Source organism: Leopardus geoffroyi, chromosome B3, assembly GCF_018350155.1.
Source record: "Leopardus geoffroyi isolate Oge1 chromosome B3, O.geoffroyi_Oge1_pat1.0, whole genome shotgun sequence".
NCBI lineage: Eukaryota > Metazoa > Chordata > Mammalia > Carnivora > Felidae > Leopardus > Leopardus geoffroyi.
This window is the reverse complement of record NC_059337.1, coordinates 33,893,798-33,920,860: the sequence shown is the minus strand read 5'-3', so window position 1 is coordinate 33,920,860 and position 27,063 is coordinate 33,893,798. Positions and strand designations below refer to the sequence as shown.

The window sequence follows — 27,063 nt, the reverse complement described above, 5'->3', positions numbered from 1 at the left end:
GTAACAATTCTAAATATAAATACATATAAAAACAAGCTTCAAAATACATAAAGCAAAAACTGAAAGAACTGAAAAAAGAGAAAAAAAAACAATTCAACATAGTACTGAGATATTTCAACATCTCACTTTCAATAATAAACAGAACAAGACAAAAGATCAACAAGGAAAAAGAAAACTTGAAAAATACTAACAACCAACCAGACCTAACAGCCATCTATAGAATACTCCATCTAACAACAGCAGGATAAATATCCATGAAACATTCTCCAGGTTAGAAAATGTTAGACTATCTGGGTGCCTGGGTGGTTCAGTCAGTTAAGTGTCCAACTTCGGCTGAGATCATGATCTCACGGTTTGTGAGTTCAAGCTCCAGGTCAGGCTCTGTACTGCCAGATTGGAGCCTGAAGCCTGCTTCAGATTCTGTGTCTCCCGCTTTCTCTGCTCTTCCCTGTTTCTGTGCCCAAGCGTGCTTGTGCACTCACTCTCTCTTTCTACGATAAATAAACTTTAAAAAAAATGTTAGACTATAAAACAAGTCTCAATAAATGTAAGGGGACTGTAGCATCTGGGTGGTTCATTAAGTGTCTGACTCTTGATTCTGGCTCAGGTCATGATCTCACAGTTCATGAGTTTGAGCCCCCCACATCAGGCTCTGCGCTGACAATGCGAAGCCTGTTTAGGATTCTGTCTCTCTCCCTCCCTCCTTCCTTCCCTCCCTCTCTTTCTCTCTCTCAAAATAAATAAATAAAGTTTAAATAGGGGTGCCTGGGTGGCTCAGTCAGTTAAGCGTCCGACTTCAGCTCAGGTCATGATCTTGCACCTTGTATGTTTGAGCCCCACATCATGCTCTGTGCCTGAAGCCTACTTAGGATTCTGTGTCTCCTTCTCGCTCTGTCCCTCCCCCACTCGTGCTGTTTCTGTCTCTTAAAAATAAAAAACCTTAAAAAAAATTTTAATAAAGTTTAAATAAACGTAAGGAAACTGAAATCATACAAACTATATTCTCTAGCGACCTTACAATGAAATAAAAAACCAATAACAAATTTCCAAAATTCAAAAATACAGAAGGAAATTCACAAACACACTCCTACATAACAATGGGTTCAAAGAAGAAATCACATAGGAAATTAGAAAATACACCGAGATGCATGAAAACAAAAATACAACATGCCAAACATGGGAACCACTGAAGCAATGTTCAGTGGGTCTTTATAGCTAGCTGTAAACCCATATTAAAACAGAAGAAAGAACTCAAATCTAACCATTCACCTTAAGAAGCTTAAAAAAAAATTTTTTTTAATTTAAAGAAGAGCAAATGAATCCAAAGCAAGCAGAACAAAGTGATAAGCATGAGAAGGGAAATAAAATAGGCAACAGGAAACAGAAAAATCAACCAAAACTTGGTCCTTTCAAAAAATCAACAAGATTGACAAACTCTTATCTAAACTGACCCAAAAGGTGGGGGAGATTGCTATGGTCTGAATGTGTGCGCCTCAAAGTCCTATCTTGAAATCTTAACCCCAAAAGGTAATGGTATTAGGAAGTGGGGCCTTTGGGGTTGATTAGGTCATGACAGGTAGAGCCCTAATGAATGGGATTAGTAATCTTATAAAAGAGGTCCTACAGAGTTCCCTATCCCATTCCACCACATGAGGACCAAGCAAGAAGGTATGAGTAATGAACCAGGAAGAACTCTAACCAGAATGCAACCATGTTGTCACCTTGATCATTGACTTCTCAGCCTCCAGAACTCTAAGAAATAAATTCCTATTGTTTATAGCCTTCCCACGTTGAGGTATTTTATTATAGCAGCCCAAACAAAGATAGGAGTAAACCTCAAATTCAAGAAGAAAAGGGGAAACATTATTACTAGGTCTTTTAGGAATAAAAAATATTATGAGGGAATACTATAATTTTTTTTTTGTCAACAAATTAGATGAACTAAATGAAACGGACAAATTCCTTGAAAGATAAAAATCTTCAAACCTGGCTAAAACGGAAACAAAAAATCTACAAAGACTTATAATAACTAAAGTGTTTGAATTAATAATCAAAACTTCCCCCAAAACCCCAGAACCAGATGGCTTCGCTAGTAAAGTCTACCAATCATTTAAAACAGTATTAACCCAATCCTTCCCAAACTTTTCCCATCTCATTTTATGAGACAGTATTATCTTGATACCAAAACCAAAGACATCAGGAGAAAAACAAAAAAACTTACAGCAATATCCCTTATGAATACAGACACAGAAAAATCCTCAACAAAATACTAGCAACCCAAATGCAGCAACACATAATAAAGATTATACATCTATCCACAAATAGAATCCAGCAAAATAACAGTGAATTAGTTTATAAACTCTAGATCTTATTTATCTCCCTCCCATTGTTGAAACCATGCTATATCCCTACCATTCCATTAAAATGTGTTAGAAAAAGTTACTAATAATCTTCTCATGGCAGTATCTTTTAGCTCTACAAATCTTTATGAAGCTATTCTCTTCCTAAAACTCCCTTACCCTCATTTCAAAAAACTTCTAATTTAAATTTCCTCATCTGCTAGCCACAGAAAAATTAACAGTCTTGAGTTCTAGTCCTAACCTGGAAGGTATTCATTACAATAATTTTAGCTATTAATTACTGAACTTTAATTATATATAAGGACCACACTAAGCACTTTACTTTTTAAATTTTTTTTAATTATTTTATTTTTTTTTATGTTTCATTTATTTATTTTTGAGAGAGTGGCAGAGGGGCAGAGAGAGGTATACAGAGGATCTGAAGCAGGCTCTGCGTTGACAGCAGTGAGCCAGATGTGGGGCTTGAACTCAGGAACCATGAGATCATGACCTGAGGTGAAGTCGGACGTTCAACTGACTGAGCCAACCCACACGCCCCTATTTTTACTTTAGAGAGACAGCAAGCTCAAGTGAGGGAGAGAGAGAGAAAGAACCCAAGCAGGCTCCATGCTCAGCACGGAGCCTGATGCAGGGCTCAATACCACAACCCTGGGATCATGACCTGAGCCAAAATCAAGAGTCAGACGCTCAACTGACTTGGCCACCAAGCTGCTCCTAAACACTTTATAAATGTTATTTCATTTACTCCTCCAAATAACTCTTGTCTTCTATCTGTATAATGGGAATAAATATCAAAGAAACAGATGCCAAAGGCATAGTCAATATTTGAATGTAGGTCTCTTTTTTTTTATGTTTATTTTTGAAAGAGAAGGGGGACACAGCATGAGTAGAGGAGGAGCAGAGAGAGAGAGAGAGAGAGAGAGAGGGAGAAACAGAATCTGAAGCAGGCTCCAGGCTCTGAACTGTCAGCACAGAGCCCAATGCGGGGCTCTAACTCACGAACTGTGAGATCATGACCTGGGCTGAAGTCAGATGCTTAACCGACTGAGCCACCCAGGTGCCCCTGAATGTAGGCCTCTTTAACTTCAAACTCTGATTCTTAACTTTATTTTGTCTCATTGTAGCATGAAGCAAATCATTTACTGCTCTTACATTTGGGGTCTTTCTTTCCCCTGACATTTGGTTTCTTCATCCGTACAAAGTTACAGATATCATCTCTGAAGTCCCGTATACTTCATATAACAAAATTAAGTGCCTTATTAGAAATTTTCTCAAATTAGAAATAGAACACTAAGACATGGGGAAAAGCCCAAAGGCACAACGCTCACAAAAAGCAATAATCTGAGATACCACTGTTTTCCTGTTTGGACAGTTTGCCTAGAATTTAGAAATGGCAACAGTTCCACGTGCAGGCACACCTTGGAGATAACTGTTTGTGGGTTTCAGTTCCAGACCACTACATACAATAAAGCAAATATCAAAATAACATGAGGCAAATAATTTTTTTTTGTTTCCCAGTGTATATATAACAGTTATGTTTACACTACACTATAGTCTTTTCAGTATGCAATAGCATTATGTCTAAAAAACAATGTACATACCTTAATTTAAAAGCACTGCATTGCTAAAAAAAAAAAAAAAAAATGCTAACCATCATCCAAGCTTTCAGCTAGTTGTAATCATGGGTCACAGATCATGGTAACAAATATAATAATAATGTAACAGTTTGAAATATTCCAAGAATTACCAAAATTTGAGACAGAGAGATACAAAGTGATCAAATGCTATTGGGAAAATGGTGCCAAAAGACTTGCTCAACACAGGGTTGCCACAAATTTGTAAAAATCACAGTATCTATGAAGTGCAATAAAACAAGGTATGCTTGTACCCGTTAAAAAAAAAAACTAGCAGCCTCTGAAAAAGTGCAATGTTCTGCCAGTGATAGTAACAGCAATTATACATAAAGGGATTACACAGTATAAACTGAATTAAAAGTCATAATATACAAACATCCTAAAAGTTGATCTGCATAATACAAATGTTAACTTAATTAAATTATACTAATAAAAATCTGTACCGTTCATTATGCTCTTGATAAACGAGTCTGGACTTCTCCAGTAGATATTTTTCAACATAGGCACTAGAAGAAAAATAAAATTGGTTGATATAAACAATAAAGCTTAAGGTAGATAAATACTGTTTCATAGAAGATGCAAAAGTACAAAGAATACTATCCATATCATTTTAGTACATTTACCATTACAACTGTTTTATAAATGCTGGCAATGTTATCTGCGTTAAATTCATAAACTCGTTAAGTCTTTGGCAGAGGGGAGTCAATAAATCAAAATAAAGTCACAAGTTCAAAACATGGCACAGAAGACCCACCCATGGCATAGACTTTACTTTCTTTCCAGGTTCATATACCACTACACATTCTTTTCAAAATATTTTAAAGTTTATTTATTTTGAGAGAGAGAGAGAGAGCATGAGCAAGGGAGGGGCAGAGAAAGAGAATCTGAAGCAGGCTCCACATTCTCAGCATGGAGTCTGATATGGGGCTCGAACTCACCAACTGTGAGATCATGACCGGAGCCCAAACCAGGAGTCGGGATGCTTAACTGACTGAGCCACCCAGGCAACCCTTTGTGTTTTTTTTTTTAATGTTTATTTTTTGAGAGAGAGAGACAGAGACAGAGACAAAGACAGAGAGATAGAACACGCACTTGAGTGTGAGCAGGGAAGGGGGTAGGCAGAAAGAGAGGAGACCGAGGATCCAAAGCGGGCTCTGTGCTGACAGCAGAGAGCCCAATGCAGAGCTCGAACTCACGAACCGTGAAATCATGACCTGAGCTGACGTCAGACACTTAACTGACTCAGGCACCCAGATACCACACCACTGCACATTCTTCCAGATATTATACTTTCGTCAGATGCCTAAATAAGGCTCAAAGACACATTTCTTAACATACTCATGCTACTACCACATTCTGGAATCTATTCATTTATTATTTACTCAGTAAGTATTCATTAATTGGGCACTGTACTAAGCACTGTTCAAATATGAAAATACTGATGTACTATCTATTCTCAAGAGGCTTACAAACTAGTGGAGGAAATATGTAAACAAGGAGCTATCATACTGAGTTGGTATAGGGTTTATTATAGAGCAATGACCATGATATTATGGATATACCAAGAGAGATAGGTAAGACTCAATCCAAGAAGGAAAAAATTACATAAGGAACAATTCATATAGAGGTGAGTTCCCAGCACATAGTAAACATTCACAAAAACAATTTGATGACTGACTAAATGACTCTAAAATCTGAAAGACTGACCAGAAGAAGGCAAGGAGAACTGCATTGTATAAACGCATAAAAGGAGGGTACTTAACATCAAGGACGATAATTAGTTAACATGGCTAAAGAATGAGACAGACAAGTGGAGTGGATCAAGAAGAACCAATATACCATATGCCAGGAGAATGGATTTTACCCTAAAAGTAATGAGGAATTGAAACATAAACATCTGATACGTTATTCTCTTTATCCAGCCTGTACCCCACCACTTCAAGTCTTCAATACCTATTACCAAACTGAAGCAATTAGTTAAGCTCCCACTGCAAAAGAGGCTCCTATGGTCTGAAATTTAAAAGCTTTAGCCTACTAAATCCAAATTACTTAGCACAAACCTCTGTGGGGTCAAAGTCTGACTTTGGAGCTTTTATTGCCATCAGTTCCCTCCCACTGCATGCTCAGTATTTCAGTCACTCCCACATACAGGTTATTTCCACAAGCACACCATTCACTCCTGACTGCATTGTTCATGCTCTTCTTTCCACTTTTAATTCTACAGTCTATACCCACTCTTTATCCAATAGGTTCCATCCATTGGATGGAAATGAAAATGAAAATGAAGCTCAAATGTGCCTTCTTTGTAAGCCCATTATCACTACCACTACCAGCAATTAAAATGCATCATTTCCTCTGAATAAACATCATCACCTCTAAACTACTGAAACAGGGTCTTATCTGTATAAGATGGGACAAAGGGAACTAACATAAACTAGTATGTTAAATTCTTTTATTTTATTTGACTATGTCAACATTTAGTTGACAATGTTACATTAGTTTCAGGTGTTCAGGTATACAACATAGTGATTCAACAAGTTTATATATTATACTATGCTCACCACAAGTGTGGCTACGGTTCCTCACTACTACAGTATCATTGACTATATTCCCTATGCAATGCCTTTTATTCCCATGACTTACTTATTCAATCATAACTGGCAGCCTTCACTCATTTTGCCCATTCCATCATCCTCCTCCCCTCTGGCAACCATCAATTTGTTCTGTGTGTTTATAGGTATAAATCTGCTTTCTGTTTACTCATTTGTGTTTTAGATTCTACATAGTATATGAAATCCTTACACCCACCCACTCTGCATGGCAAATATTACTGCCTATTTCATAAGTGGAGAAACTGATGCTCAAAGATATTAAGATCATGCAGCTAGTAAACAGCAGAACTATGACTGGATACCAGATCTATTTTAACTAAAAGCCTCTCTCTTTCAGCTATACCAACATACTCCTAGACATCTCTCCTTCCTCCCCTCCAATCCATAAGTTATACTGCTCTGAGAGTTATTTACCTATAAAATAAGATCTACTCATTTTATTCCTCTTTCACTGCTGCTCATACTAAAGTATGTATGGGTAAACTGTTGTTATATCTACCTGGGACTGTTTTTTAAAATACATCGGCAAAGAAAAAGAAAAAAATAGATGAAGTATATATGGCAAAACGGGATAACTGTTTAATCAAATGGCATTCCTTGTACTATTCTCTTTAATTCTATGTTTGACATTTTATATAATAAAATTTTTAAAATCTCCTTCCCAATGTCAAAAGGATAAATTATAAACATTGGAGCTTTATTCAGAATCTGAAACCAATTGACCATTATAGCCTCTGAACTTACTCCTCAAGTACACCAAGCTCTTGTTATGATTCCATTCATTTCCTCAATCAATAATGTGATTTACCACTTTTTCTTCTTAGCAATTTTTCAAGACCCAAGATAAAAATCCTTTTTTGTGAACTCTCCCAGATGCATGCTTTAATCACTGTACTTACCTCACTTACTGTAATCCTCTTATGTAAACATGTCTTCCCAAAAAGACTATGAGAATTTTAATGGCAGAGGACAAGTGTATATATTTTTTTTGTCCTCAACACTTGGCACAGTGCCTGGTACTAGAAATGAATTCCATAAATGTTTGCCCAATGAATGATAAAATGAAAGAAAAATGTTTAACATATATTTGCTAAGAGTTAGAAATTTTTGAAATGAAAAAAAATTTTTTCAATATGTATCTGTTGACTTACTCCTCAAGATAAAGATTTTTGTTCATCACTGTTGTAAGAGAAAAGATTAACCATTTTAGGTAATCACTTAACATGTAAGAGCCAGGATTTCATTCATAAAATGGGAAAATAAACATCTGCCATTCCTACTTCATGAAATTGTCTTAAGAATCAATGAATATATATAATGATATTTTGTAAGTTACAAAGCAATATATACTACTGTACCTATTATCAACCTCTCCTGCATCACAATCATAAATACTAGAAAAGTACAACTTGACAACTTGACTGCATCCCATTTTTATTAGTAAAAGTACCAACTGTACCTTTGGAAACATAGTTTTAATAAGAAAGGAAATAAGTTATGAAACTTATCACTGAAGAAGGATTTATCCTTCTTGTTTTGTTTTTGTTGGCAGGGGGAGAATGTACATAGTTTTGGTCAAAATTTTAAAATTAAAAGAAGTAAAATAGTAAGCATAATTAAAATAGCCTAAAAAAGAAAAAGACCAATCTCACTTATTAATATGGATGCAAAAATCATAAATAAAAACTAGAAAACAGAATAGAACCAATTTATATGTGTCTACAAAAATATGTTTGTGTACATATGTATGTGAGTGTGTGTGTATACGTATCATTTTGTACTGACCAGGTGGGACTGTTTTCCCAGGAACACAAAGTGATTCAATATTAGGAAAATAATGATAACACTGATATATCTCAGAATGAAGATTATGCTAATCTCCACAAATGTGAAAAATGCATTTGATAAAATGCAATATCATTTTGTTACTCAGAAAACCACTCACAGAAAATTTAAATCGATACTAATCCATTAATGTGATAAAATGTCCTAAAACCAGCATTTTACTTAGTGGAAAAAAGTAAAGTCATTCATATAAAGGTCTGAAACAAAATTACTTGGAATCAGACAAGAGAGAAAATTACTAAAGATGTAAGAGCAGAAAAAAAGGTAAAAGTATCTATTTTTGCATATATACCAAGAAAAGGTAAGAGATACGACAGTAAAATGCAAAAAATAAAATAACTAAGATAATAAGATATAAATATAAAAATCAGTAACTTTCATATATATCTTCAAACAACTAGAAGATATAATGCAAGAGAAAAATCACACTTTTTTTTTTTTTTAATTTTTTTTTTTTTTTCAACGTTTATTTATTTTTGGGACAGAGAGAGACAGAGCATGAACGGGGGAGGGGCAGAGAGAGAGGGAGACACAGAATCGGAAACAGGCTCCAGGCTCTGAGCCATCAGCCCAGAGCCCGACGCGGGGCTCGAACTCACGGACCGCGAGATCGTGACCTGGCTGAAGTCGGACGCTTAACCGACTGCGCCACCCAGGCGCCCCGAAAAATCACACTTTTAATAACAACATTAAAATACTTAGGAATAAATAAGAAATACAAAAACTTAAAAGCATTTCTAAATAGCCCAAGATGTCAATTATCTCCAAATTAATACATACATTTAACATTAGCCCAATAAAATCAAGCCATGAAAGGTGTGGAAGAAACTTTAATACAAAGTGCTAAGGCAAAGGGGGTGCCTGGGTGGCTCAGTCAGTTGAGCATCCGACTTCCGCTCAAGTCATGATCTCAAGGTTCATGAGTTTGAGCCCTGCATCAGGCTCTGTGCTGACAGCTCAGAGCCTACACCCTGCTTCGGAATCTGTGTCTTCCTCTCTCTGCTCCTCCCCCTCTCACACTCTGCCCCCCCCCCCAGCTCCGCCCTCTCTGTCTCTCTCTCAAAAATAAACATTAAAAAAAATTTTTTTTTTAAGTACTAAGGCAGAGAATCCAAACTGTAAAGACCATACACTATATGATTCCAACTATATGACATTCTGAAAAAGGCAAAACTTAGGGGTACTATAAAAATATAAGTGGTTGCCAAAGGTTAGTGAGTAAAAAGGGATGAACAGGCAAAACACACAGGATTTTTAGGGCAGTAAAGCTACTCCATATGATACTGTAATGGTGAATACATGTCTTTATACAATTGTCAAAATCCACAGAATATACAACACAAATGGAACACGCCAATGCAAGATGTTCTTAACATGGGAAACTGGGGGATAGAGTAAAGAGGTATATGGGAACTCTGTACTTTTTACTCATTTCTGCTGTGACCCTAAAACTGCTCTAAAAATAAAGCTTATTAGTTATTTTAAAGTTAGGAAGTATATTGCTGACACAACCAGAGGTACTCTGATTACACACTATGTAAGAAATGTTACTGGAGGGGCACCTGGGTGGCTCAGTCAGTTAAGCGTCCAACTTCGGCTCAGGTGATGATCTCACATTTCCTGAGTTCAAGCCCCACATCAGACTCTGTGCTGACAGCTCAGAGACTGGAGCCTACTTCGGATTCTGTGTCTCCCTCTCTCTCTGTCCCTCCTCAGCTTGCACTCTGGCTCTCTCTCTCTCTCTCTCTCTCAAAAATAAACGAACATTACAAAAAAATTTTTTTAATGTTATTGTAACATATTTAATTTCTTAAAAAGTATTATATAGGAAAATGTGGCTGTGATTCCTGTGTGGGGTCAAATTATATGCCCAACTTACTCAAAAACAATTTTAAAAAATGAATGTATGCATAACACACTGAGATAAAACAAATGCAGCAAATTGTTGATAATTAATAAATCTACATTAAGGATATGTAAGTGCTAATGACAAAGAATGAAATCATGCCATTTGCAGCAATGTAGATGGAATTGAAAGGTTATTATGCTGAGTGAAAGAAGTAAGTCAGAGAATGACAGGTATCATATGTTTTCACTCATATGTGGATCTTGAGAAACTTAACAGAAGACCATGGGGGAAGGGAAGGGGAAAAAAATATTACAAACACAGAGGGAGGGAGGCACACCACAAGAGACTCTAAAATACAGAGAACAAACTGAGGGTGGGTGGGGAGGTGGGGGAGAGGGGAAAATGGGTGATGGGCATTGAGAAGGGCACTTGGGATGAGCACTGGGTGCTGTATGTAAGCCAATTTGACAATAAGTTATATATTTTTTTAAAAAAGGTATATAGGGGCGCCTGGGTGGCGCAGTCGGTTAAGTGTCCGACTTCAGCCAGGTCACGATCTCGCGGTCCGTGAGTTCGAGCCCCGCGTCGGGCTCTGGGCTGATGGCTCAGAGCCTGGAGCCTGTTTCCGATTCTGTGTCTCCCTCTCTCTCTGCCCCTCCCCCGTTCATGCTCTGTCTCTCTCTGTCCCCAAAATAAATAAACGTTGAAAAAAAAAAAAATTTTAAAAAAGGTATATAAGCGCTACACTATTCTTTGAACTTTTCTCAGGCTTGAACTTTTCCAAAACAAAAAAAAGTTTAGAAGCAAAAACTTAGTAGACACCAGTTTCACTATGCTCATTAAGAGTAAATGAATAATCTATGGATTATGAAGAGACAATCAATGGTAAAAATACAAACATACTCCAAAGCCTATTACTGCTACTTACCCAAGTACAGTGCCAGTTTCTTGGTAATTTACTTGAATAAACTTGCCAAAACGACTTGAATTGTTATTATGAGCTGTCTTTGCATTTCCAAAGGCCTGTCAAAATAAATAGTTCTTGTTAATTTCATTTTCAAAATGGAAAATCTTACTTAGGTCAGCTCAAAGATACAAAATGCAAGAGACAGTAGAAAAGCAATTTTCTTTAACTTCAGACTCCTATGGTTTAGGTAAAGTAAAAGAGAAAAACTAATAGTTGAAATAAAACCAAGTAAGAAGAGTGGCACCTGGGTGGCTCAGTTGGTTAAGCGTCCAACTGCAGCTCAGGTCATGTCTCACGGTTTACAAGTTTGAGTCCCATGTCAGGCTCTGTGCTGACAGCCTGGAGCCTGCTTCACATTCTGTGTCTCCCTCTCTTTCTGCCCCTCCCCTATTCACGCTCTGTCTCTCAAAAATAAATACATGTTGAAAAAAATTTTTGAAAAAACAAGTATTTTATGCTTTTCAGTAAAATAAATCTTAATTAGGTGTGCCTGGGTGGCTCAGTCGGTTAATTGTCAGACTTTGGCTCAGGTCAAGATCTCACAGTCCAAGAGTTTGAGCCCCACGTCAGCCTCTGTGCTGATAACCTGGAGCCTGCTTCGAATTCTGTCTCCCTCTCTCTCTACCCCTCCCCAGCTCATGCTCTCTCAAAAATAAATATTTTTTTAAAAAGTTTAATAAATAAATTTTAATTATAAAGATTTAACACTCCTTAAAATTAACTTTTACATCCCAGAGCCAGCAAACTTTCTTACTATATTTCAATATATAATTTTTTAGATCTTACTAAATTAAATAACAAGGAGATAGAAGCAGAATAATTACATCAAAATAATTACAACTTTAGGGGTGCCTAGATTGCTCAATCGGTTAAGTGGCCACTCTTGATTTCAGTTCAGATCATCATCTCATGTTTCATGACATAGAGCCCTATGCTGGGCTCTGAGCTCAGAGGCAGCACAAAGCCTGCTAGGGATTCTCTCTCTGCCTCTCTCTCTTTGCCCCTCCCCTGCTCACGTGTGTTCTCTCTCTCAAAAATAAATAAACATTTAAAAAAAAATAATCGCAATTTTGGAATAGTATAAATGAAATAAGGTTTCACTACATAATGTATTGCACTTTATCACATCAACTTAAAGTTATAGTACTATTTATAAAAGAATATATTGTTACCAAAGTATACACAATGCAGTGAATATTACCCAGCAATAAAGATGATACATCAACACTGATGAATATCAAAACATTACGCCACGTAGAAGAAATCAGACTCAAGAGTACATATTGTAATATGAAATTTTAGAAAAGGCAAAACAGTAATGGGAAGAAGATCAGAGTTGTCTGGGAATGAGGGTGTGGTTAGGCAATGTCTACAAAAGGGCACAAGGAGTAATGAAAATATTCTACAGCTTCATTGTGTAATAATGATGGTTACGTTAAGTGTATACACATTTATCAAAAATCACTGAAGTATAAATTTTAAATGGCTACATTTTATTCTAAGTTACATCCCAATAAAATTTATTAAAATGTATATTTAAAAGAAATAATCCCCGGTTGAATTCACATATTCAACAACTTGAATGAATCTTTAAGACATAATGCTGAATGAGAGAAGCTAGTCCCAAAACTGTACTTAGCGTGTGATTCCATTTCTGTGACATTTTCAAAACAACAACAACAGGGGACACGTAGTCTTCACGGATTATGGGACTACTGGAGGGAAGTCAGAGGGTTTGAAGATAAAGAATAGTGTGAGGGAGTTTCAAGAGGTAATGGGTACTCAGATTGTATACAGATGGTTACAAAAATTAACAGGTTTTAAAATTAATACAATTTTACTATAAGGTTATTCTTTTAATTTTAAAGGCCAAAGAAAGACAATTTCTGACATCTACATCTGAAAATACTCATCATAGGCCAAACCACACTAAAAGGAACATTAAAGGAAGTCCTTAATGCAAAAGGAAAATATCATATTCAAATATGGATCAACATATGGAAGGAATGGAGAACAGCAGAAATGGTAACCAGAAAGGTAAATACAGAAAGAATTTTTTATTACTTAAATCTCCTGAAAAGATCATTGAAAGTAAGGTTAGAGAAATGATAAAGATCTCTGAAAATCCTCTTTTTCATATGAGAAATAAAACCAAAAAAATTATACAAATCAACTTTTTGACAATTCTAGAAATTAACCAAAGGCTTGCAATAATCCTTTGAGGGGAAAACAGATGAATCTCAGTAAAAAAAAAAGGCATTGTGGCATTTTAACTTAGCCAATTACCATCTCCCTCTCCCTAGCTCTATGCTGAAGAGAAAAGCAATGCCCTATAATTACAGTCTGTTTCAAAGGCAGCCTAAAAGCCATTGAAGGATCAAAACAGGATTATAGCCAAAGCCCCATCCCACAAGTAACTGTCAGAATTTGAGCTACATGGTATTTCACTGGAAAACCTCACTCAAAGGGTTATCTTTACTTGAAATGACTTGGAAAGCACTCACAAGGAACAGCCTTTTCAACCATGTATATTTGTTAAAATCAATCAGAGGCAATTGATTAGAACACTGCAACTGCCTAAGGTACAAATAGGAGAATGGGGCAAAAAATGAGGTAACCAAACAACTTAAGAACTTCACACACACACACACACACACACACACACACACACACACAAACTGGAAACCTTATTGCTTCAGGACATTTTTTTAAAATCTTTGTCCAATTATTACCTGACCACTAAGCTAAATGAAGAGAGAATGTAAAGCCCTCACAGAAAAAAAGAACAGACCTCACAGACTAATTTCAAAGAAGTCACGGACAACCAAACAGCAATAACAAAACAACCACCACAAATCCTGGGAGGAGGTAAATACCTCATTTCCAAAACTGCCACATTGTATTAATAAAAATGCCCACTTTTCACCAAAACATTATAAGACATGCAAAAAAGAAAGAAAGTAGGGACACAAAAAAATTTTATAAACACAATAACCAGAAATTGTCTCTGAAAAAGCCCAGATGTTGGACCATCAAAGCCAAAACTTTATATCACTATTTTAAATACTTTCAAACAATTATAGGAAAATATGACAAAGATGCCTTAACAGTAGAGAATATTAGTGAAGGCAGAGAAATTATAAAAATTCCAGTACTGAAAAGTAATTAACTAAGATAAAAAATGCACTGAAGAGGCTCAAGTAGAGATATGAACAAGTAGAAGAAATCACGAAACTTGAACACTGATCAACTGAGATGATACCTAAGGAATAGCAGGGGGGAGATAAACAAGAAATGAACAGAGTGAGCTTCCGACACGGGTGGATCACCATCAAACATGCCAATATATGTATATAATGGGAACACCAGAAGGAGAGGATAGAGAGGAAAACACAGAATCAATATTTTAACAATGAATAGCCCAAAACTTCCAAAATTTCATGAAAAACACTAATCTATATATCTAACAACCTTCACAAATTCAAAGTATGAAGAATAAGTACTTAGACAAATAATGATCAAACTGCTGAATGACAAAAAGTGTTTCTTAAAAGCAGTGAGGGAGATGCAACACATACCATATATAAGTTCGTCAATAAGCATAACATCGAATTTCTCCAAATAAAACATCAAGAATAGAAGAGAGTGGAGCTATATATTCAAAGCACTGAGACAAGCCGGTCAACCAAGAATTCTGTGTCCCATAAAACCGTCTTTAAAAATTAAAGGAGAAATTGAGATATTTAAATGAACAAAAACCAAAAGAATCCATTAGGCAGCAAATGGTCCTTACAAAGCAATACTAAATGAAGTAATATAAGCTGAAATGAAAGGACACTTAATAAAGCAAATCTATATGAAGAAAAAAAGAACACATGTTGGTAGTAATCCAAACTGAATTGTTATGTTAATTGGAATGCTGATGAATACTGCTAAAACAAACAAACAAGAGATAACAAAATTAAAATGGTATGCGAGAAAACATCTCCTTAACATAACAGAAGATAATAATGGAAGAATACAAGAACATTAAAAAAATTATTAAAAATCAAATGGCAGACACAAATCCTACATTAGTAATTACATTAACTGTAAATGGCTTAAACATTCCAGTCAAAAAGTAACTGGCAGAAAAGATGTTTTTTTTTTTTAAACGATCCAACTCCATGCTTTCCCCAAGAGACATACTTCAGGTGCAAAGACACAAACAGGTTCAAAGTAGATCTGTATCTACTTTAAAAATCCAAACTTTGTTTAAAACTTTACTGCAGGGTACCTGAATGGTTCAGTAAATTGAATTTCCAATATATCCGAGGATTGTGGGATCAAGACCCGCATGGAGCCCTATGCTGAGTGTGGAGCCTGCTTACGATTCTTTCTCTTGCTCCCTTTGTCCTCCTTCCCTGCTCTCTCTCTCTAAATAGATAATTACATACATACATAAATACATAAAACTTTCCTACAAAGAAAACACCAGGCCTGGATTCCATCATATCAATCCTAACACTGATAGTAGGAGGAAAAAAGAAGTTCTACACAAACTCTTCCAAAAATATAAAACACCCCAACTCATTCCCATATGGCCAGAATTATCCTGATTAAAAAAAAAAAAAAAAAGCATTAAAGAAAACAATATTTCTCATGACCACATATCAGTAATTCTAAACAAAATTTTAGCAAACCAAATCCAGCAATACATTAAAGGATAATGTATCATGACAATTGGTGTTTATCCCCAGAATGCCAAAATGGTTTACCAATCAAAAATCCATCAATATACAGGAAGAACAAATACTGCTAAAATGTCAACACTACCCAAAGCAATCTACATGTTCAATGCAATACCTATCAAAATAACACCAGCATTCTTCACAGAGCTAGAGCAAACAATCCTAAAACTTGTATGGAACCACAAAAGACCCCGAATAGCCAAAGCAATCTTGAAAAAGAAAACCAAAGCAGGAGGCATCACAACCCCAGACTTCAAGCTGTATTACAAAGCTGTAATCATCAAGACAGTGTGTTACTGGCACAAAAACAGACACTCAGATCAGTGGAAGAGAACAGAGAACCCAGAAATGGACCCACAAACATATGGCCAACTAATCTTTGACAAAGCAGGAAAGAATATCCAATGGAATAAAGACAGTCTCTTCAGCAAATGGTGCTGGGAAAACTGGACAGTGACATGCAGAAGAATGAACCTGGACCACTTTCTTACACCGTACACAAAAATAAACTCAAAATGGATCACAGACCTAAACATTAGGCAGGAAGCCATCAAAATCCTCAAGGTGAAAGCAGGCAGAAACCTCTTTGACTGTGGCCGCAACAACTTCTTACTCAACACGTCTCCAGAGGCAAGGGAAACAAAAGCAAAAATGAACTACTGGGACCTTATCAACATAAAAAGCTTCTGCACAGTGAAGGAAACAATCAGCAAAACTAAAAGGCAACCGACAGAATGGGAGAAGATATTTGCAAACGACATATCACATAAAGGGTTAGTAACCAACATCTATAAAGAACTTATCAAACTCAACACCCAAAAAACAAATAATCCAGTGAAGAAATTGGCAAAAGACAGGACTAGACACTTCTCCAAAGAAGACATCCAGATGGCCAACCGACACATGAAAAAATGCTCAACATCACTCATCATCAGGGAAATATAAATCAAAACCACAATGAGATACCACCTCACACCTGTCAGAATGGCTAACATTAACACATCAGGCAACAACAGATGTTGGCGAGGATGCGGAGAAAGAGGATCTCTTTTGCACTGCTGGTGGGAATGCAAACTGGTGCAGCCACTCTGGAAAACAGTATGGAGGTTCCTCAAAAAATTAAAAATAGAACTACCCTATGACCCAGCAATTGCACTACTAGGTATTTATCCAAGGGATACAGGTGTGCTGTTTCAAAGGGACACAGGCACCCCAATGTTTATAGCAGCACTATCGACAATAGCCAAAGTATGGAAAGAGCCCAAGTGCACATTGACTGATGAATGGATAAAGATGTGGTATATATATACAATGGAGTATTACTCAGCAATCAAAAAGAATGAAATCTTGCCATTTGCAACTACGTGGATAGAACTAGAGAGTATTATGCTAAGCAAAATCAGAGAAAGACAAAATCATATGACTTCACTCATATGAGGACTTTAAGATACAAAACAGATGAACATAAGGGAAGGGAAGCAAAAATAATATAAAAACAGGGAGGGGGCCAAACATAAGAGACTCATAAATATGGAGAACAAACTGAGGGTTGCTGGAGGGGTTGTGGGAGGGGGGATGGGCTAAATGGGTAAGGGACATTAAGGAATCTACCCCTGAAATCATTGTTGCACTATATGCTAACTTGGATATAAATTTTAAAAAATAAATTAAATTTTAAAAATCCATCAATATAATTTACCATATTAACAAACTATTCTTTTTTAAACCATATGACTATCTCAAATAGACACAGAAAAAGCATTTGACAAAATCCAACCTTTCCTGATAAAAACTCTAAACAAAGTAAGAATGAAAGGGAATGGACCTCAATCTACTAAAGAACATCTACACAAAACCAACAGCTATCATCACGCTTAATGTTTAAGGCTAAATGCTTTCCCCCAAGACAAGAATGTTACTTTCACCGCATCTCTTCATACTGGAGTAACTAGTGAAATCTGCAGGAAAAAAAATTCCAACTGGAAGAAAGTAAATAAAACTGCCTTTTTGTTCACAAATATTACTTCTTATGTGGATAATCCAATAAAAATTTAAAAAAATTGAAATTAATATTTGTACCTAGCCAGCTTGTACAATACAAGATCAAAGTACCAATTTCAACTGTATCCCTATATACTAGGAAATAACAATTGAAAAATGTTAAATACTGTTTATAAAAGCATCAATAAATACTGACAAATATATCTTACATGTTCAAGCCCTATACATTAAAAACAACAGAATATTGCTCAGAGAAATTAAAGATGATCTTCATAAGTAGAGAAATAAACTTGTTCATTGGTCAGATGACTTAATATTGTTACCATATCACTTCTCTAAAAATTAAACTATAGATTTAACACTATCCCAAAGTCCCAAAAAACTTTTATAGAAAAACTGACAATTTAGTTCTAAAATTCATATGGAAATGCAAAGGCCTCGAATATCCAAAATAAGCAAAAGAAGGATTAATACTACCTAATTTCAAAATTATTATAAAGCTGCATAATGAAAGTAGCATGGCATTGTCATGAAGAAAAATGAATCAACAGGAGACAGAATGCTGAAATAAACCCACATATATATGTACAATTTTTTTGACAAAGACACAAAGGCAAACGAGGTAAAGGAAAAATAGTCTTTCAACAAAAAATAGTTTTGAAACAATTAGATACTCATAGGAAAACACTGGATCTATACACCATATACAAAATAAACTCAAAATTAATCATAGACCTGAATGCAAAACTGAAACTACAAAACTAATGAAAAAACAAAACAAAACATAGAACACTTTTGCAACCATGGTTTAGTCAAAGTTTTCTTAAATATGACACCAAAAACACAATCCATAAGAGAAAAAAAATGGTTAAACTGGATTTCATTAAAATTTAAAATTCTGCTCTTCAAAAGGTACTACTGAGAGATGGTTATATTTGAGAGAAATTTCACCAAGGAGGTTAAAGATCTGTACAATGAAAACCAAAAGGCATTAATGACAAAAACTGATGACACAAATAAATTGAAATACATTATGTGCTCACGGAAGAATTCACATTGTTAAAATGTCCTCACTACCCCAAAGCAATCTACAAATATTTATAAGTGCCTGATGAATACCATTTTTTAAAATTAGGGATACCTAGGTGGCTCAGTTGGTTGAGCATCAGACTCTTGACTTCAGTTTGGGTCATGATACTGGGATCATTGGATAGAGCCCCACATCAGGCTCTGCACTGAGGAACTTGCTTGAAATTCTCTCTCTCCCTATGCCCTTCTCCCTCCCTCACTCTCTCTCTCTCTCTCTCTCTCTCTCTCAAGAATAAACATTAAAAAAAACTTTTTAAATCAATAAAACCAAGAGCTGGTTCTTGAGACAGAGAAAGAGAGAAAGGGAGAGAAATATATAGCAACACAGGCCTAACTCAAGAAAAAAGAAAAAGCTCAAACAATCTACATTAACAACTAAAGGAACCAGAAAAAAAAAAATAACAACAAATAAAGCCCAAGGTAAATAGAAGGAAGGAAATAATGAAGACCAGAGCAGAAATGAATGACATTAAGACTAAAAACAGCAATAGAAAAAAAATCAGGAGGGGCGCCTGAGGGACTCAGTCGGTTAAGCATCACGTCATGATCTCATGGTTTGTGAGTTTGAGCCCCACGTCAGGCTCTGTGCTGACAGCTCAGAGCTTGGAGATTGCTTCAAACTCTGTGTCTCTGTCTCTCTCTGTCCTTCCCCTGCTTGTGCTGTCTGTCTCCCTCTCTCTCAAAAATAAATAAACATTAAAAAAAATTTTTTAATCAATAAAACCAAGAGCTGGTTCTTTGAAAAGGTAAACAAAATTGAAAAACACTTAGCCAGACTCATCAAGAAAAAAAGAGGAAGGACCCAAATAAGTAATAGCAGAAATGAAAGAGAAGTAACAACTATCACAGAAATGTAAAGAATTATAAGAGAATACTACAAAAAATTATATACTAACAAGCCAGACAGCCTAGAAGTCTATAAATTACTAGAAACATATAATCTTCCAAAATTGAACAAAAGAGAAATAGAAAATCTAAGGCCAATTACAAGTAAATCAGTAATCAAAAAACTACCAAAAAATAAAAGTCCAGGACAGATTCACAGACGAATTTTACCAAACATTTAGAAAAGAGTTAATACCTATTCTCATCAAGCTATACCAAAAAATACAAGAGGAAGGAAAGCTTCCAAATAAATTCACAAGGCCAGCATTACTCTGATGATAAAAATCAAAAAACAACACACACACACACACACACACACACACACACCCCTACAGGCCAATATCCTTGATAAACATAGATGCAAAATTCCTCAACAAAATATTAGCAAACCACATACAACAATACATTAAAAAGATCATTCACCACAATCAAGTAAGACTTACTCCATGGATGTAAGAATGGCTCAAGATTTGCAAATCAATGTGATACACAGCATCAACAAAACAAAGGATAAAAATCATATCATCATCTCAACAGGTGCAGAAAACAAAACCCATTTGACAAAATTTAAATTCCATTCATGGTAAAAACTCTCAACAAAGTGGGGTTAGAGAGCACATACATCTATATAAGAAAGACTATATATATGAAAAACCCACAGCTAACATCACACTCAATGGTGAAACAAAGAGCTTTTCCTCTAAGATCAGGAACAAGACAAATATGTCCACTCTTGCCACTTTTATTCAACACAGTACTCAAAGTCCTGTCCACAACAATCAGACAAGAAAAAGAAGAGGCATCACGCTGGTAAAGAAGTTACACTATCGCTATTTGCAGATGACATGATACTACACATAGAAAATCCTAAAGACTCCACCAAAAAGCAATTCGAAATAATAAATGAATTTGGTAAAGATGCATGATACAAAGTTAATATTCAGAAATTGGTAGCATTTCTATACACTAATAACAGAGCAGCACATAGAGAAATTAAGAAAACAAGACCATTTACTAGTGCACCAAAAAGAATAATAAAGTACCTAAGAATAAACTTAACCAAAGAAGTGAAAGACCTATACTCAAAAACTACAAAATAACTGATTGAAGAAACTGAAGATGACACAAACAAATGGAAAGATATTCCAGGCTCATGGATTGGAAGAATTCATATTGTTGAAATGTCTATACTACCCAAAGCAATCTATACACTCAATGCAATCTCTATCAAAATACCAACAGGATTTTTTTTTAAACCTAGAACAAATAATAGTAAAATCTCTTCAGAATCAAAAAAGACCTGGAATAACCAAAGCAATCTTGGCAAAGAAAAACAAAGCTAGAGGTATCACAATTCCACATTCCAAGATATACTACTAAGGTGTAATAATCAAAACAGTACAGTACTGGCACAAAAACAGACACACAGATCAATGGCACAGAATAGAGCACCGAGAAATAAACCATTTATATGGTCAATTAATCTACGACAAAGGAAGCAAGAACATATAATGAGAGACATTCTCTTCAATAAATAGTGCTGGAAAAACTGGACAGCTACATGCAGAAGAATGAAATTGAACCACCTTGTAACACCATACACAAATAGACTCAAATTGAATTAAACCTAAATGTGACACCTGAAACCATAAAAATCCTAAAATAGAACACAAGTAGTAATTTCTCTGGCATCAGCCAAAGTGACATTTTTCTAGATATGTCTCAGAAGGCAAGGAAAACAAAAGCAAAAATAAGCAATTGGGACCACACCAATAAAAAAAAATTTTTTTTTTCAAAGCTTTTGTACAGTGAAGGAAACCAACAACAAACAAAAAGACAACCTACCAAATAATATATCAATAAGGTAATATCTAAAATATATTTAAAAATATATATATATATATAACTCAACACAAAAAAAAAAGCCAAAAATAAAATTAAAATGGGCAGAGGACCCATTTTATTTATCCAAAGAAGACATACAAATGGCCATGAAAAGATGCTCAACATCAGTCATCATCAGGGAAATACAAATCAAATCCAGCTCAACATCAGTCATCATCAGGGAAATACAAATCAAAACCACAATGAGATATTACCTTACACCCATCAGAATGGCTAAAATCAAAAACGCAAGAGGGGTGCCTGGGTGGCTCAGTCAGTTAAGCATCTGACTTTGGCTCAGGTCATGATCTCATGCACTGAGCTCTGTGCCGACAGCTCAGAGCCAGAAGCCTGCTTCGGATTCTGGGTTTCCCTCTCTCTCTGTCCCTCCCCAACTGGCACTCTGTCTCTCTCAAAAATTATAAACATTAAAAAAAAATTTAAGAAAATCCAATAAAAAATTAGGCAATAAAATTTGACAGATACTTCACCAAAGAAGATATATAGAGGGCAAATAAACACATGAAAATGTGCTCACAGCATTAGTCATTATAGAATGCAAATTAAAACCTCAGTAAGATACCACTGTATATATATTTGAATGGCTAAAATTTAAAAGAATGACTATATCAAGGGTTAGCAGGGATATGGAGTAACTGGAACTGTCACACACTGCCTGGTGGGAATATAAAATGTAAGTATAAACACTATAGAAAAAGTTGGCAGTTTCTTAAAAAGTTAAGCATACACCTATCATATAACCCAGTCATTCCACTCCTAGGTATTCACCCAAAGTAAAGTGTATGTCCACACAAAGACTTGTATAAAGCTTTATGTGCAACAGTGAATAACTAGCAATAATCTAAAAGTCCATTACCAGGTAAATGGATAAATGCAAAGCATCATGCACCCATGCAGTGGAATTCTACCTTAGCAAAAGGAATGAATTACTGACACATACAACCTGGATGAATCTTGAAATAATTATACCAAGAGAAATCAAACATAAAAGAGTATATGGTATATGATTCCATTTATACAAAATTATAGAAATCACAAACTATAGTGTAAGTGTGTAAGTGGTTTCTTACACTATACTTATACTTTGTGAATCACAAAGAAACTTTGGGAATAATGGATGTATTCGATATCTTGACTGTGACAGTGGCTTAATTAGTATATATACATGTCAAATTTTATCGAATTGTACATTTCCAATATGTGCAGTTTGCTGTATCTCAGTTATACCTCACAAAATCTCTTTTAAAAAATAGGTAATATTGGGGCACCTGGGTGGCTCAGTTGGTTAGGCAACCAACTTCAGCTCAGGTCATGAACTCACGGTTCATGGGTTCAAGCCTGGCGTCGGGCTCTGTGCTGACAGCCCAGCCTGGACCCTGTGTCAGATTCTGGGTCTCCTTCTCTCTCTGCCCCTCCCCCACTCATGCTCGGTTTCTCTCTGTCTCAAAAATAAACATAAAAAAAATTTTTTTAATAAAAAAAATAGGTAATACTACCTTTTCCTTTCAACTCTAAAACAAAAAGTGTATTCTTTTTCCTTTCTACCTTTGGTACTATTACTTCTAAAACATTATAGAACTAAAACTTTTTTTCCCATATTCTCTACATTTTCAAAACTGAACCCTTAGAATTCAATACTAGGCACACATGTTAAAGTTGCAAAGATACAAATAGATTGATGAGAATATTTTCCCCAACACCTAATTCCACAACCCAATTACAGACAGGAGTCCTGTGCTGGCTATTTCCCTTTACAGGGGGATACATACGACTCCAATCATCTCTTACTTCATCACTATGACCCAAAAACACCTTTGAAAAATATACTGCCACTGTCATACCCTTTAATCTTCCACGCTGCCTTTTTTGCTTTCCCATCTTCCAGTTTTCCTTGGTAACTAAAAATGATATCTATACTTGTGGTTTCATTACATTTTCTCACATTTACAAAAAATTTTTTCAAAGACATGTTTAAGAGTAAGAAAAGTATTTCTACACACTTACCTCAAGTACTGGTCCAGCTCCAAGAATAATTTGTTCCACTCCACTGGCAAATCCTTTCTGACTGAGTGCAGTAAGGTGGTGTATAAGAAAGTTTGTGCTTTGAGTCTTCCCAGAACCACTCTCTCCTGAAATCACAATGCACTGATTCTTTTTGCGCTGAAGCATGGCATGATAAGCTACATCAGCCACAGCATAAATGTGGGGCTCCAGTTTTCCCAATTGGTGGTTATCATACATTTTGACATATTTGGGATTATAAATAGGAAGAAACTTGAATGGGTTAATAACTATTAGAATACTGCCAACATAGGTATAAATTTTTTCATGCTTAAAGCGATTTCGTAGGTTTTCTAAGAGAGTTTTCTCATTCAAATCAGGTAAGCTACATAAATCATCAAAGTCTTTTTGTTGAGGCTGTGGAAGAAAACCCCGCTCCATCATCCTACGACGTTCTTCTGTTACCCGTAGCCATGACTGCAGACTACCATAATGGATTGATCCATCAAGGTTTTTTTCTCTCAGAAGAAAGCGATAGTCCTCTCCACTCAGGCGATTTTCCAGAGCCATTCGGGGCCACAACATCATTCGCTGAACTGGACAGTCTGTTGGATTGAGTATCCATTCTTCTCCACCAAATTCCTTTACTTCTGCAAGAACATAACATTTTGTTTTGTCAAGATGAAGTCTGTTTATAAGAGAGTCAATCACCTCAGCAGCTGTGGAGTTTTTTCTGGCAGGAATTGGACAGTAGATAGTCCCTTCTGAAATTGTCCCAGGATATATATGTAACGTATGTTCATTATCCTCAAAGCGTCGTCTTCCTCCATCATTTATATTCATATTGGATCCTGTCCCATCAGCATGGATAGTATGTGTCCAAGACCCTGCAAACCATTTTCATGGCAAAAGAACTGTAACATAAAAGATGTGAAACATTTAGAAATCATATAAACAATCTTTACCTTCTGATGCTCAAGAAAGAAAGGCTTAAATCATGTTGATTACATCTTTTAGAACATAATATCCTAATTCTTAGTCTAGAAAGTCTTGAAAACAGTCTGAGACCACGTAATATTACATTTTATTGCCCAAATCTGGACACTCTCCAAAAGCAACTTGCCAAAGATTCTTCCATGTTTTATCATACTAATAATGCAAAATCCAGAGTGCAAATAAAAATTATTTTGTACTCTATCTCAAATGTTTCCAAAGTACCTGAGATTAGAGTCAATTTCTTTCTTTATATTTAAAGAGACTTGCCAAAGACTAGATTAAAAAGGGCAGAATAATCATACAGATCACCCTGCACCCAAAAGCTCTTATGGATAAAGCAAAAACACAAAACAATGCCATCAATGAAGCCAAATTTTTGTGAAATTAAAAACAGTAAGAAGATGATATTAACAACACAGGAAATAATAGGTGTTGGAGAGGATGTGGAGAAAGGGGAACCCTCTAACACTGTTGGTGGGAATACAAACTGGTGCAGTCACTCTGGAAAACAGTATGGAAGTTCCTCAAAAAATTAAAAATAGAACTTCGCTATGATCCAGCACTACTATTTACCCAAAGGATAAAAAAATACTAATTCAAAGGGATACATGCACCTCAATGTTTGCAGCAGCATTATCAGCAATAGCCAAATTATGGTAAGAGCCCAAATATCTATCAACTGATGAATGGATAAAGATGTGAGATACACACACACACACACACACACACACACACACACACACACACACACACACACAATGGAATATTACTCGGCCATAAAAAAAGAATGAAATCTTGCCATTTCCAACAATGTGGATGGAACTAGTGTATTATGCTAAGCGAAATAAGTCAGAGAAAGACAAATACCATATGATTTCACTCATAAGTGGAATTTAAGAAACAAAACAAAGGAACATGTAGGGGAGAGAGGAAAACCAAGAAACAGACTCTAAACTATAGAGAATAGACTGATTGTTACCAGAAAACAGATGGGTGGGGAGGACGGATTAAATAGGTGATAGGAATTAAGGAGGACACTTGTGATAAGCACTAGGTATTGAACTGAATCACAAAAAAGCTACACCTGAAATTAATATTATACTGTATGTTAACTAACTGGAATTTAAATAAAAGCTTGAAAAAAACCATTAAGAAGATGAGATTAAATAAAAAAATCAAACTAGATGAAATTATAACTAAGAAAATATGAGAGAAACCTGCTATAGAATAGATATATTTTCAAGGACTTTTGGGTTCTCTCTCTACCTCTCCTAACAACAAAAAGATCCTGCCCCCGGCTTGCTGATGAAATTATATAGCTGATACTATTATAACTTTTATTCAACCTTCCCTTTTCCTTCAAGGTTACCTTTTTATCTAACCTTATTGCATTTCTTACATGTATTCTGCATATCCTTCCAATCTTCTCAAACCCCATGTACATAACACCTCCAGAATGATTTCAACTTTGGCATCCCACTGAGAAAATAGCATTTTCCAACTCAAAATGTATCCCTATTTTCATCTCATCTTAGTTTTTCCATTCTAGTCTACAAAGAAAATATATCCCATGTCCTTTCCAGGGTTAATAAAACCTATTTCTTATCATCTCCATCAAACTTGCCCCATCAGAGAATCATCCTCACATGTTACCACTTTCCTTTTTTATTTCATCCTTTAACATACAAAGATGCTGTTATTTTTTTTTAAATACCTTCAGTTACTTCTCTCTCATAATATTACATATTTGTAAAAGTTCTCAAATGAAGAAACTCTGTTTTGTTTTTTCCTAGATGACCTTTCAAACACAGAGAATATTATGGAACATATAAAAAGCAGTCATATAGCTACCACCGAATTCAACAAGTTTGAAAACTGCTGTAATTACTCCAGATCAGTTTACAAACAACATATTAGAGATAAAGCTCCTTCTTTTGCTCTGCAGAGAGAACCACTGTCCTGTTTCTATATTTTTATTACACATGTGGGTCTCCATGAATTATAGATAGTACTGTTTCACTCTTTTAGGCTTTAAAAAAATGGTGTCATACCATACTTAATAGTCTGCATCTCACGTTAACATTGTCTTTTCTATTTATAAGTGCTGATACATGTAAAAGTTCATTAACTGCCAAATAATATGCCAATTAATGTTTATTAATTGTTACAAATGTACTGGGGTGGGGGAG

The 27,063-nt window shown here is 35.5% G+C and overlaps 1 protein-coding gene across 14 annotated transcripts in view; it reads right to left on the bottom strand.

Moving 5' to 3' along the window:
* MYO9A (myosin IXA) overlaps nt 1-27,063 on the bottom strand; it is a 284,985-nt gene that overhangs the window by 217,712 nt on the left and 40,210 nt on the right. For all 14 annotated transcript variants that reach the window (XM_045449212.1, XM_045449210.1, XM_045449214.1 and 11 more), the window contains 3 exons: nt 23,882-24,792; nt 11,229-11,323; nt 4,438-4,500 (listed from right to left, as the gene is read on the bottom strand). In XM_045449212.1, the coding sequence (XP_045305168.1) occupies nt 4,438-4,500; nt 11,229-11,323; nt 23,882-24,721 (998 nt within the window). In that variant the 5' untranslated portion in view covers nt 24,722-24,792. The remainder of the gene's footprint in view (nt 1-4,437; nt 4,501-11,228; nt 11,324-23,881; nt 24,793-27,063) is intronic.